Source organism: Hyaena hyaena, unplaced genomic scaffold (assembly GCF_003009895.1).
Source record: "Hyaena hyaena isolate Hyena2069 unplaced genomic scaffold, ASM300989v1 scaffold_673, whole genome shotgun sequence".
Classification (NCBI taxonomy): Eukaryota; Metazoa; Chordata; class Mammalia; order Carnivora; family Hyaenidae; genus Hyaena; species Hyaena hyaena.
In genome coordinates, this window is record NW_024081308.1 from 1,067,671 (window position 1) to 1,079,818 (window position 12,148).

The 12,148-nt window shown below is 42.2% G+C and overlaps 1 protein-coding gene across 2 annotated transcripts in view; it reads right to left on the minus strand.

Moving 5' to 3' along the window:
* Nucleotides 1–4,254, minus strand: part of PTPN2 (protein tyrosine phosphatase non-receptor type 2) — a 91,841-nt gene extending 87,587 nt beyond the window's left edge. Inside the window, exon 1 of one of the 2 annotated variants that reach the window (XM_039217245.1) lies at nucleotides 4,069–4,253. In XM_039217245.1, the coding sequence (XP_039073176.1) occupies nucleotides 4,069–4,137 (69 nt within the window). In that variant the 5' untranslated portion in view covers nucleotides 4,138–4,253. Of the gene's footprint in view, nucleotides 1–4,068 lie in introns of both variants that reach the window. The other variant, XM_039217243.1, reaches the window with a different exon arrangement.
* Between the last annotated feature and the right edge of the window lie 7,894 nt (nucleotides 4,255–12,148).

Here is a 12,148-nt window from a genome sequence, read left to right on the forward strand (position 1 = left end):
GCCCTGCATCAAGCTCTGTGCTGATGGTGCAGAGCCTGCTTGAAATTCTCTCTCTTCTCTGCCTCTCCCCTGCTTGTGCTCTCTCTCTCTCTCAAAACAAATAAATAAACGTTTAAAAAAATTTTTTTAACAAGAGCAAAGCTTTTCTTTTCCTAATCCAAAAACAAAACAAAAAACAAAACAAAAAAACCTAACACAAATATCACCCAGTCCTGTGATAAAGCAGAGTTCACTTTAGCATTTTTTTCCTATTTAATAGCGGTTTGCTTAAGGCAAATTTGTGTTGCCTAAATAATCTGCTGCTGCATTACATCCAACGCATTGCTATGAAAGGGGAAGTCGTGGGATGCTATGGAGTATGTAACAGGGGATCATATCCTGCATGGGAGGGTCAGGAAGGCACCCCCTAAGGAAGTGAGACTACAGGGAGGAGTAGGAGGTACTTAAGCAAAAATGCGGGGAAAAGGGGGAGAAGTTGTGCTAAGGCCAAGACAGCTACAATTATAAAGGCCCTCAGGGGAGAATGGTCATGCACATTTCAAGGAACAGAACCCAGGGGAAAAGAGGGAAGAAAGTCATATGGGCAGACAGGCCATGTGGTCTTAAGAGCCACAGAAGGATCTGAATTTTACACTATGAGCAATGGGAAACCACTGAAGGTTTTCAGTAGAGAAGGGGCATAATTGTGCTTCATTTTAGCTACTTTCCCCACTCCACTGGTCAAGCTGGGCTTATTAAAAGAAAGGTCTAAACTTGCTTGTACTTCTTCCCACTTTCTCTTCTCAATGCCCAGCATCTGACTTCTGTACTCCACTGAAAACTGCTCTCTTTAAAGGCATCTGTTGGGGTTCCTGGGCAGCTCAGTCGGTTAGGCATGTGACTTTGGCTCAGGTCAAGATTTCATGGTTCATGGGTTTGAGCCTCATGTGCTGACAGCTCAGAGCCTGGAGCCTGCTTCAGATTCTGTGTCTTCCTCTGACTCTGTCCCTCTTACTGTCTCTATCCCTCCCCTGCTCAAACGCTGTCTCTGCCTCTCTCTCAAAAATGAATCAACATTAAAAAACACTTTTTAATTTTAAAAAAAGTATCTGTTGATTAAGTCAATGGACCCTTTCAGTTTTGACTTTATTTGTGCCATCTGCTGTATGTGGCCCTCCTAACCATCAACTCCTCTCACACTCACCATTGATTTTCTCCCCACTTCCATGGCTATTCCTCTCCACTCTTTTTAGCAAGCTTCTCTTTCTTTACCTATGCCCTTAATTGTTGTTGGTGGTCAAGATTTCTGTTGCTGGCCTTCAGCATTTTCAAACTCTTCATATTTCCCCTGGAGGATCTCATCCACGTCTAGGACCTTAAGTACTACCTATGTGTTCAGGATTTCCAAAATCCTATTTACAGCTCAGGCCTCTCCTGATCTCCAAATTTACATATTAAACATTTCCATTTTGATGTCTCACAGGTATCTCAAACTGAATTGAACAGTTTCAAGACCAAATACATCTATCCCTCTAGAACTTAAATCTGTATCTCCCCTTCCTTCATTCCTCCTGCCACTGCCTTAGTTCAGGAGATCACCATTTCTCTTCAGGTTTATTTCAACAGACTACTTCCCTGTGCTACTTGCTTACAGTTAGCCCCATCCATCACACTAGTAGACTGATCTTGCTAATTTGTTGGTAGTCCTCTTGGCATGCTATGATCTGTGCCTTTGTACACATTCCTTCCTTCTCTGGAACACAAATTCTTTCCCCCTCCCTTATTCTCTTCACCTGGCCAACTTGTCCTTTACGACTTAGGTAAGGTCATCCCTCCTCCAGGAAGCATCAACCAGAATTCCCAGGTGCACCCCTCTGGGTGATTAGGCAGCACCCTGTGTTTTTGCATTTCTTTTGTGTGTTCATCTTCTTACCCATTTACTACTCTATGGCAGGCTGGATCCTCAAGGCTGGGACACAGTCTAATGAGTAAATGAGTGAAAATGGGGAATTGCAATGAGGACCTCTAAAGAACAAGTCCTAGAATGTGAGCTCCTCAAGGGAAGGAACTCTGCTGCATTCTCTGTTGAATCTCCAAGGTCCAAAGCCAGGGCTGGCACACCACTGATGCTCAGTACATTTGCAATCCAGCTGAATAGATATTCTAGAGTCAAAGGAAAATCTCTTCCTAGACTTGCTTTCCATTACTACCTTTCTTGGTTCGTGACCTACTTTTACTGTAAAACCATGTGTATTACGTGATTTCTACTGACCAAACTAATGCTCTTCTTCTTCCATTACGAAAAAATAATAAGTGCAATGACCAACCCACTAAAGGATTCCTTGGCATTAGTCCATAGAAGAGTTTCCTGAACTCCTTGAAACTGAATGTGAAATTTTCAGTGGATGCAAGAAAGTACATTTTTCTGGTGAGAGGATTACACTTTTCATTAAATTTTCAAAGATATTAAATATACCCCCATCCCCTCCCCCAAAATCACACTGCCTCACCCAATTGTTACACTGAATAAAGCTGCAGTATTCACCTTTCTTTTCTCAAATCTGTATTTTGATTTCTCACTAGCAACTTGGAGAGAGTAGCTTCTATTTAAACAAACGTAACTGGAGAAGACACAGCTGGCAGGCTCTCACATAAAGATTCCTACTAGAATTTGCATTTAAAATGTTCTATAAATGGTAAAGCCCTTACCAGCATTCTCGAAAGTTAGTACCCTATTCTCACATACTCTGTACTCCTGTGAATCAGGGTATTTATTACACTTCCTGCTAATGCGTTCAAGAAGAAAATGTTACATTCTAATCATAATGACCAAGGAAACACTTTTTTACTGTTATTTAATTAAATGAAATGGGGGGAAACCAGGATCATCCAAATTTACAGGAAAACTTTTTTTTTTTGAACTGTAAAAGGACTGAACCGAACAGCAGGAGCAGCATTTAACTGACCAACCACTCAATTCAATCTTGGGAATAATATGCTAATAATTAAACGGTACAGAACAGGCATCTAAATCATTTTAAAAGGCATAAAGTCCTATTTGAATTAAAGGGTTCTCTAGCTGATCTGAAGAAGCTAGTCACAAAAGAATTCAACTACATGATTCTATTCAGATGAGCTCGATAACAAGCAAGATTACCGTATGGTGGTAAGAAAGCAGAACAGAGGTGGTCTATGGGACGGAAGAAGGGCAATGACAGCACCTTCGAGGAAAGGCTCTTTATTTTGACTTGATGTTTGCACAGGTATATACATCTAGAAAACTCGCTGAATTCCACGGATAAAATCTGTGAGTTTTACTGTATGTTAAGTATTTCTCAGTAAGGAAAACTTAAAAGAGAACACCCTTATTCTTTCTTTTAACTAACACAACCAAATCCTATTCTCGTTTCTGGAAGCTGTTTGTGGAGGACGACCCACGCGCTGAAGACTGCTGATTCCCCAGGAGCTTCCGCCACCAGTACGGCTAGGCACTGCCATTTCGAGAGGCCCGGGAGCCACTCACAACAACCGGGGCAAGAGCCCGCCGCGCGTTCGGAAATGGGTGCCGCAACCGGCCTCCGCCCGCTCGGGCACAGAACACCTGGCCAGCGAAGAAGGTGTCCACGGGCAGAGCCTGGCACCGGGGCGTGCGAGCGACCGCGAGGCTGCAGCCGGCTCCCGGCCGCCCGCCCGCGCCCCCCACAAGCCTCGTCGCCCCCGCCTCGCCGGGGCTCCTCACGGCCCCCAGCTGCTTCTCGGATCGCCCGCGGGTCTCACCGGTACCCCCCGCCTCCCGGGTTTCCCCCCGCGCCCCGGCCGCGGAGCCCGTCCTCGCCCGCCACCAGGTGCCGCTGTGGAGCCGCCTTCGAGAACTGACTTTGCGCTTGCGCTCACGAAGAACACCCCCAATCTAAAGTCTTTTTTTTCCACAGGGACCAGAGACTCGGTCGGCGCACGCGCGCCCCTGACGCGGCCCGCGCGCCACCACTTCCGCCCGAGCAGGAGGCGGGGGAGGCGGGAGGGAGCCGGCGGGCGCGAGCCTGGGACCTCGGCGGAGGACTGAGGCTGCTGCGCGAGCCCGTGACTCACCAAGTACAGCTGCTGCCAGCGATTCTCAGCATCCAACTCCTCAAACTCCCGCTCGACGGTGGCAGACATGGCGGCGGGAGCAAGCTCGCGCGAGCGGAGCCTGCGCCGGCGGAGAGGCTCAGGCCCCGCACGATCCGGGGAGAGCGCTGGCGCTGCGGCGCATGCGCGCTCCGCGCCCCGCCCCGCCCCCACGCCGGGCCCGGCCGGCCGCGGGGAAAGTACCTGGAGCGTCGGACGTCAGCGCGCCGACTCGCGCCTCCCGGAATCGGACGGCGGCGGGGCGGGGCGCTCGGGAGAGGCGTGGTCCATAGGGCGCCCAGGTGGAGGGGGCGGGGCCAAGGGGACCACCCGGAGGCGGTTGTCGGAAAGTTGGGCGGAAGGTGGCGGGATCCCTGGACCTGCGCTCACTGGCCCAGGAGAGGAGGGGCAGTACCGCGAATTTCCCAGGAATGGAGCAGGCTAACAAGGTCCCTTGGGAAGACCTCCTTAATTCTTGCTGTCCCATTTTTCTTTCTCTCCTTAGTCCTAATTTTTTTTAATGCGGTATTGTCATTTTCAGTGTCTTCTAGGTCAGTTTAGCAACCTGTGTCCAAGTTTGAAACAAATTTCTCAGTTCTCTTAAAGAGTATAAACCAGCCCTGATGCCAGCTCTTGTATACTTTAGGGGTTTGTGTCACATAAGCCACTATAGCAAAAGGAGAGGCAGCCTCTCCTGGAGTTAGGGAGAATACAGGTGTCAATACGACTTAAAAATTGTTACCTATAAAAATGACAAATCATCTTTTACAGCACAAACATGCTGGTTATGGAAATCATCTCTTCAGATTAAGGTAATTCATTGCTGGTAAACTCTAAATGCTTATAGTATTTGTTATATCATCATAAGAAATGTGAGGGGTTAGAAAAATTTTAGCTATGCTGTCCAATATAAAGTTTAAATTTTAATTAAAATTAAGTGAAATGACGAAGAGTCATTTCTTGACCAAATTCTATGCAAGTTCCTCTGAGCACTTTTTCAACTAGGCCTTGACTTTGGACTTCGTGTTTCTCTGCATTGCCCAATTTTAGCACGAATCTCACTAAGCCAATTTATCCAGAATCCCCCATTCTCAATATCTGATCACCCTGGATATTTAATCAGGTTCCTCATCTTCCGCTATCCCCCAGGTGATGTCTGATCACCCTGGCCTGCCTTCAGCAAGAATCCAATTAGGTTAGTTTAGTCAGAATGCAGATTGCTTTCTGTGTTAAAAACAAGACAACAGTCCTAAAATGGAGTTGCTTCTTAAGCCCCCTGTCACCAAACCTACCCTTAATTAATGTTTCAGGTCTCCCTCTAATGGGATCTTAAATGAGTCAATTAGGAGTCACCTGATCAGCACTAGTTAGGTAAGCTGCCTGATAGACCTATGCCAGCCTCTGAAGGAAAGTAACTTTGCAGTCACCAATCTCTTTTTCTGCTTAGTATAAGTCAGTGGTTACTGCCCCCTTCTGCCTCTAAAGGTCTTTCCATTTATGCAGCTCCTCAGGTCATCTCTGTCTAGTAGATTGGATGCTGCCTCATTCAAAGTTGATCTCAATCTCTCCACCACTGCATAACCCATTGCAGTAGTCCCCCACACTTTGAACAAAGTCTTCCTACCTCACCATTTTCAATATGAAATCCCATGAATAATTTTTTCTTTCACAGAATAATTTTCTGTGAAATTTTCTTTCATGTGAATAATTTTTTCTTTCACAAAAATTAAGAATTCAGTTCATCAGTTGCACTAGCCACATTTCAAACGCTCAATAGCCACGTATACCTAGTGGCTAATGTATCACAGAACACACATATCATCAAAGTTCTGTGAGACAGAGCTGCCTGAAAGGATTGAAATACATGGGGGGGACAAAAGGTCCTTATATACATAGTGAAAATTTTTAAAAGGTCCTTAGATACATAGTGAAAATTTTTATCAATAAAGACAATAATCTATGGGAAGTAGAAGTCGTGGTAACAGAAAATTGAGCAGTCAGCCAGCCTTTCCCCTTACATAGTGTAATTTACAAGTAAATACATGAAACCTCCCTCCGGAAATATCCCACAATCTAATGGTCCTGGTTTCCAAAGTTCTGGTACTGAAACTGATTATTTATATTAAAGACATGGTATCTCCCGAGATTGTTGAGAAGGAAAAAGTTTTCCTTCTACACTTCCAGTGTCTGTGGCTGGTTCTAATAATCAGATTAACATAAAACAAATTAACAAGAGAATAACAAAGTTGATTACATGAATATGGGGTGCCATAAGGTCATGAAACTCAAGGACAAACCTGGCAATTGAGGCTTATATGCCATCGTAAGCTAAGGAATGGGATAGAGGTCTAGGGGATCAAAGAGGAGGGGGGTGATTCATAGAACAATGAGAGCAGAGCAGGTATTTGGTAATTAGATGTTTATCCTGTTATATGGGGAAAAAAAGTTTTCTCTTGGTAAACTTCTCTTTCTGGACCAAGCCTCCTATCTAAATTCTTTTAGGTAGTTTAAGGAGAAGTAAAAATTTTTCTTGAGTCTGCTGGATTTTAAGTGCCTTCAACTGAAAATAGTCCACATGCCAAAGTGGCACATTTTGGGGAAACTTGTTCTTTTTTTTAAGTTTATTTATTGATTTTGAGAAAGAAAGCACAAGCAGGGGAGGGGCAGAGAAAGAGGGAGAGAGAAAATCCTAAGCAGGCCCCATACTGTCAGCATAGAGCCTGACTGGGGGCTTGAACTCATAAACCATGAGATTATGACCTGAGCCAAAACCAAGAGTTGGACGCTTAACTGACTGAGCTGCCCTGCCCTTTGGGAGACTTGTTGTGAACCCCTTCACTCGCACCTTTGAAACTTCCCCAAGAATTTTCACAGTCCAGAAGTTAACCTGGTTGATAACTCCAGCTCAGTCAACTAGGATATTAGTCTTGAGAATAGGCCAGTTAATTTAAACAGTTGTGTCTCGTTTCAGGGGCATCTGGGTGGCTTAGTCAGTTAAGCGTCTGACTTCAGCCCAGGTCATGATCTCACAGTTTTTGGGTTTGAGCCCCACATTGGGCTCTGTGCTAACAGCTCAGAGCCTGGAGCCTGCTTTGGATTCTGTGTCTCTGTCTCTATCTGCCACTCTGCTGCTCATGCTCTCTCTCTCTCTCACTCTCACTCTTGCTCTCTCTCACTCTCGCGCGCTCTCTCTCTCTCTCTCACTCTCGCGTGCTCTCTCGTGTGCGCGCGCGCTCTCAAAATAAATAAATAAATAAACATTTAAAAAAAACGGTTGTGTTACATTTCAAAAGACTGTGATTGAGGTGGGCTCCCAATATTAGGTCTATGGTGCAATCACATATTTAATAGGAGCGCTTTCTGTGGGGGTGGAGGAGGGGGGAGAGAAAGAAAAACAGAGGTTCAAACTGGAGTAGATTATAATCCCAGTTTCTGAATTCTGAAGGCAGCCAGACAAGACTTCTAGATGTCCATCTTAAAGCAGCTTTGGATGGAGTAACAATTTAGATTGGCAGTAACAATCTGATAGATTTTCCTGACTTGCAGTTTCAATGTCTCTGGTGGTCTTTCTGAATGGCCGGACAGCAGCAGGCATGAAGATTGTCTATACATTAATGGTTGTGGTGATTTGTCTGAAGTTTGTATCGAGTTGTCCAGGTTTAGCTTGCATGGCTTCAGGAATAGAGCAGTTTTAATTCTCAATGATTCCAAGTCAGAAGGGTGAGAAAAAATTGGAAATGTTAGTTTGAAGAATTATAGATGAAAAATGGAGTAAATTAGAAGAATTCACTTCAGTCCATTTTACAGGTAGAAAACAAAATCTCAAAAACAATTAACAGCACTAGAATTTATACTCACAAAGGTATATTACTGAAACGTAGTTTTTCCCTGTACAATTGCTCTCATTTTTATCAAAGATAATCACAGCAAGATTAATTCACCTGCAAACCAAATCTAGTTTTAATAAAGTTGGCCTGATTATTTACTATTTAAGTGCATCAAGTATAGTAACTGACCATATAGGCTCTTTTAAATCTACTTGGCTGGACCTTTTCATAAGGAATCTAAGATTGAATTTTTTAAAACCTCTTTAGGCTAAGAAGCCACACCAAGGACTTACCATAAAACTTTAACTGCAATACCTAGAGATTTGGATGAATTCCTCTCTTCTCAAGATCCCCAAAATATCCTGAAGTTCCTGTGCTTGCCCGGAAGTGACTTTTCTTACCTAGTAAGGGTGCTGGGAACGCTGTAAGCAGGCACCAGGCCAATTTTTCCAATGGGCTTATTGGCTCCATAAGGTCAACATTAGCTCCTTAAAGCTATCTGGTTGCATCTAAGTCTATTTATATTTCTCTCAAATACAATATTTAGTTAAAGCCTTGGTATTTAACCAATGTTTCCAATTGTGTCCTGTTACAAGGAGAATAGATTCTTATTAAACTCATGTCAATGACTATATTGCCATGAAAGTAAGAATACTCACTAAGAGTTTCTGAGTTCTGAAGGTATCCAGTAAGGAGAAAAAATGGAAAATTTTCAGCTCTACTTACAAGGGGATAATTTACCAAATTGAGAGAGAAAGAGAAAGAGAGCAGGGGAGGGGCAGAGAGAGAGGGGAAGAGAAAGAATCCCAACAGGCTTCGCACTGCCAGTGCAGAGTCTGGATGCAGGACTCAAACTCACAAACCATGAGATCATGACCTGAGCCAAAATCAAGAGTCTGATTGATGCTCAATCTACTGAGCCACCCAACTTACCAAATTTCTCTAAGTCATAGTTAGCTTGACAGGAAAGATTCCTTATATGTGAAAAATAAAAATTTGAAAAAATAGCAATATTTTTTTTCTTAAGGTTTGTGTGTTTCTTTATTTTTGAGAAATCTCTACATTCAACATGGGGATCAAATTCACAATCCTGAGATCAAGAGTTGCATGCTCTTCTGACTGAGCCAGACACCCCAAGAATTAACAATATTTTAAACAAAAACTCCTAAGTATTTATAATTATTATCCTTAGATCATGTAGTCCCATGTAATTAATACTTGTTTTGCTTGAATCCGGGTTTTTTTCTTTCCCATTAATTCTGGAAATTCCTACCTAGTTCAGCTTTATGACCTTAAAATTACCAGAAACCTGTGTTAGTCAAAATCCTTTCCACAAATCTCCTTGAAGATGAAATATATTTGCAGAAGCATCAGAGTAAAACAATAACTGTCTATAGTAGCAAAAACTTTAAAATGCCATGGTTAAAAATCTGATGAGAGTTCATCATAATGTAAGTGACAAGAGAATTGGGTTGTTTTTATGACATACATCTTAAGAGAGTAACCTGAATAATGACTATACTAAGATAACAGAACTTTAAGAATTTTATACAATATCTAGAACTCTTGTATTAAAAATATTTGTCCATACAATATAACCTAAAAAAGTTTATCATCACTTATTTGACAATGCTTCCCATGTAATTTAACATATTACGTAAGTTGAATCCGTTTAATATCTCTCTTTTATAAAAAGAGATAACAAATTCTTTGAGATGTTCCAGGGATCCTCTGGAATATCTTATGTCTCAAAGTTAGTTCTAAGTCAAAAAACCTTTTTTTTTTTTAATTTTTAAAGTTTATTTATATTTGAGAGAGAGAGAGACACAGTGTGAGCAGGGAAGGGGCAGGGAGAGAGGGAGACACAGAATCCAAAGCAGACTCCAGGCTCTGAGCTGTCAGCACAGAGCCTGACATGGGGCTCGAACTCATGGACCGTGAGACCATGACCTGAGCCGAAGTCAGACTTAACCAACAGAGCCACCCAGGTACCCCAAAAAGCCTTTGATTAGAATTTGTATTATGGGAAATTTGTCAAAAATATCAAAATGTTTGAACATTTGATTAAATAGCATCATAGGCCATTATGAAACAATACTTAATTATCTATTTAACCAAAGTGACAGTAAAATATTTTAAAGGCAAATACAGAAGATTACATAGTTGTCAGCAAAACTTAGCTCTTTTAATACGGAGAAGATTGAGTTTTCTTAAGTAATCAAAGACCTAACTAAGACAAAACGAAGCATAGGACATTATTTTGATAAAACACAGAAATTTTGTTTTCTAGGTAGATTAATTTAAGAGCAAAGAAAATCCTGTTGCACCTGGGTGGTTCAGTCACTTAGGCAACCAACTCTTGATTTCAGCTCAGGTCATGATCTCATGGTTGGAGAGATGGAGCCCTGTGTCAGCTCTGTGCTAATAGCATGGATCCTGCTTGGGATTCTCTCTCTCTCTCTCTCTCTCTCTCTGTCTCCCCCCTCTTCTCTCTGTTCCTCTCCTGTTCACACACGCACTCTCTCTCTCAAAATAAAAGTTTGAAAAAAAGATTAAAGAAAATCCTTTCACAATCTCTTGCTGATGCAAGAGCCGGGACACCTAAGTGGCTCAGTCAGTTAAGCATCTGACTCTTGATTTTAGCTCCGGTCTTGATCTCACAGTTCCTGAGATAAAGTCCCAAGTGGAGAGCCTGCTTGGGATTCTCTCCTTCTCTCTCTGCCCCTTCTCTGCTCTCTCTCACCAAATAAATAAACTTAAAAAAAAAAAAAAAAGAGCAGACCAATAGTCCAAGAAATGTTTGTCCTTTTAACAGAGAGAAAACCAAACTTTAATTGTGCATCAGCCTACCTTTGATATTAAAGCTTGTTCACTTAATTAAGTTTATTTCCATCCTAGACAGCCCTGACCATACCAAAAAAAAAAAAAAAATCTTTTCCAAAGATTCCTTTTCTACAAACCTTTTACAACTTTCTTTTTCCTCAACAAAACATACACTTAACTTTCCTTGCAAACAAAGATGTTTCCCTTATTATTTCCAGCATCATTAATTAATATGGGAAACAAAGGCAAAAGAAAAAATTAAATTTCCTTGCAACTTACAACCTATTGACAAGTCCTTAAAACAGGCAAAGTGACATTCCTCTAGGAGCTCAGCTGCCTTGAAGATGATGATACTTTGTTAAGGACAAAAGGCAGTCTTACCCCAATCTCTCACCCCAGGATCCTGTAAGTTTACTTTAGCATATAAAAAGTGCTTTGAAAACTTCCCCCCCAAATATATGTTAGCATTCATCCTCTAAGCATATGGCCCACTGATAGGCATCCGAAGGGTCTCATGACTGAGGTTTTACTAGACAGTTAGAAATGACCTTTTCCTAGCAACAGCAAGCCCCCTTAGGATCCTGGAAAATTTTGCTTCCAAAATTCCTTAGAGACTTATGCTGTCCCTAAGCCCCTCCCAATTTGAAAGTATATAATCAGTCACTGATCACAATTCCAGTGCAGCTCTTTCTGCCCATGGGTTTTGTCCCCTGTGCTTTAATAAAATTACCTTTTTGCACCAACGGCATCTCAAGAATTCTTTCTTGGCTGTTGGTTCCAGACCCCAACATTTTCCACAGATATTAGTTAGAATTCTTTAGTCACAGATATTAATTAGTCACAGATATTAATTAGAATTCTTAACCTTTAGAAACCTTAATTCCTAGTAAAAACTAAAAAGTAGTAATTGTAAAATGTGTCATACCAGCACTCTCTACATTGGCAAATTTATTAATATATTTTGTAATTTCTAGAAGCATATCCTTCTTCACAGTGTAATCTTTCAATGTTACACATATTTACCAACAGATCCAAATATCTTTATTTTCTTTAATGGTATTTTTTAAAACCCACAAAATTCAGGGTACCTGGGTGTATCAGTTGGTTAGGCATCTAAATCTTGATTTTGGCTCAGGTCATGAACTCGGGGTTTGTGGGATTGAGCCCTGAGTTGGGCTCTGCCCTGGTAGTGCAGAGCCTGCTTGGGACTCTGTCTCTCCCTCTCTCTCTCTCTCTCTCCCCCTCTATCTCTCTCTCAAAAATAAAAAAAAAACTCACTTGGTTTCAGCTCAAGTTATAATCTCACAGTTTGTGGGTTCGACCCCCACGTCAGGCCCTGTGACATTGGGGAGCCTGCTTGGGATTCTTTCTCCCTCTCTGCCCCTCCGCCACTTGCTCTCTCTCTCAGAATA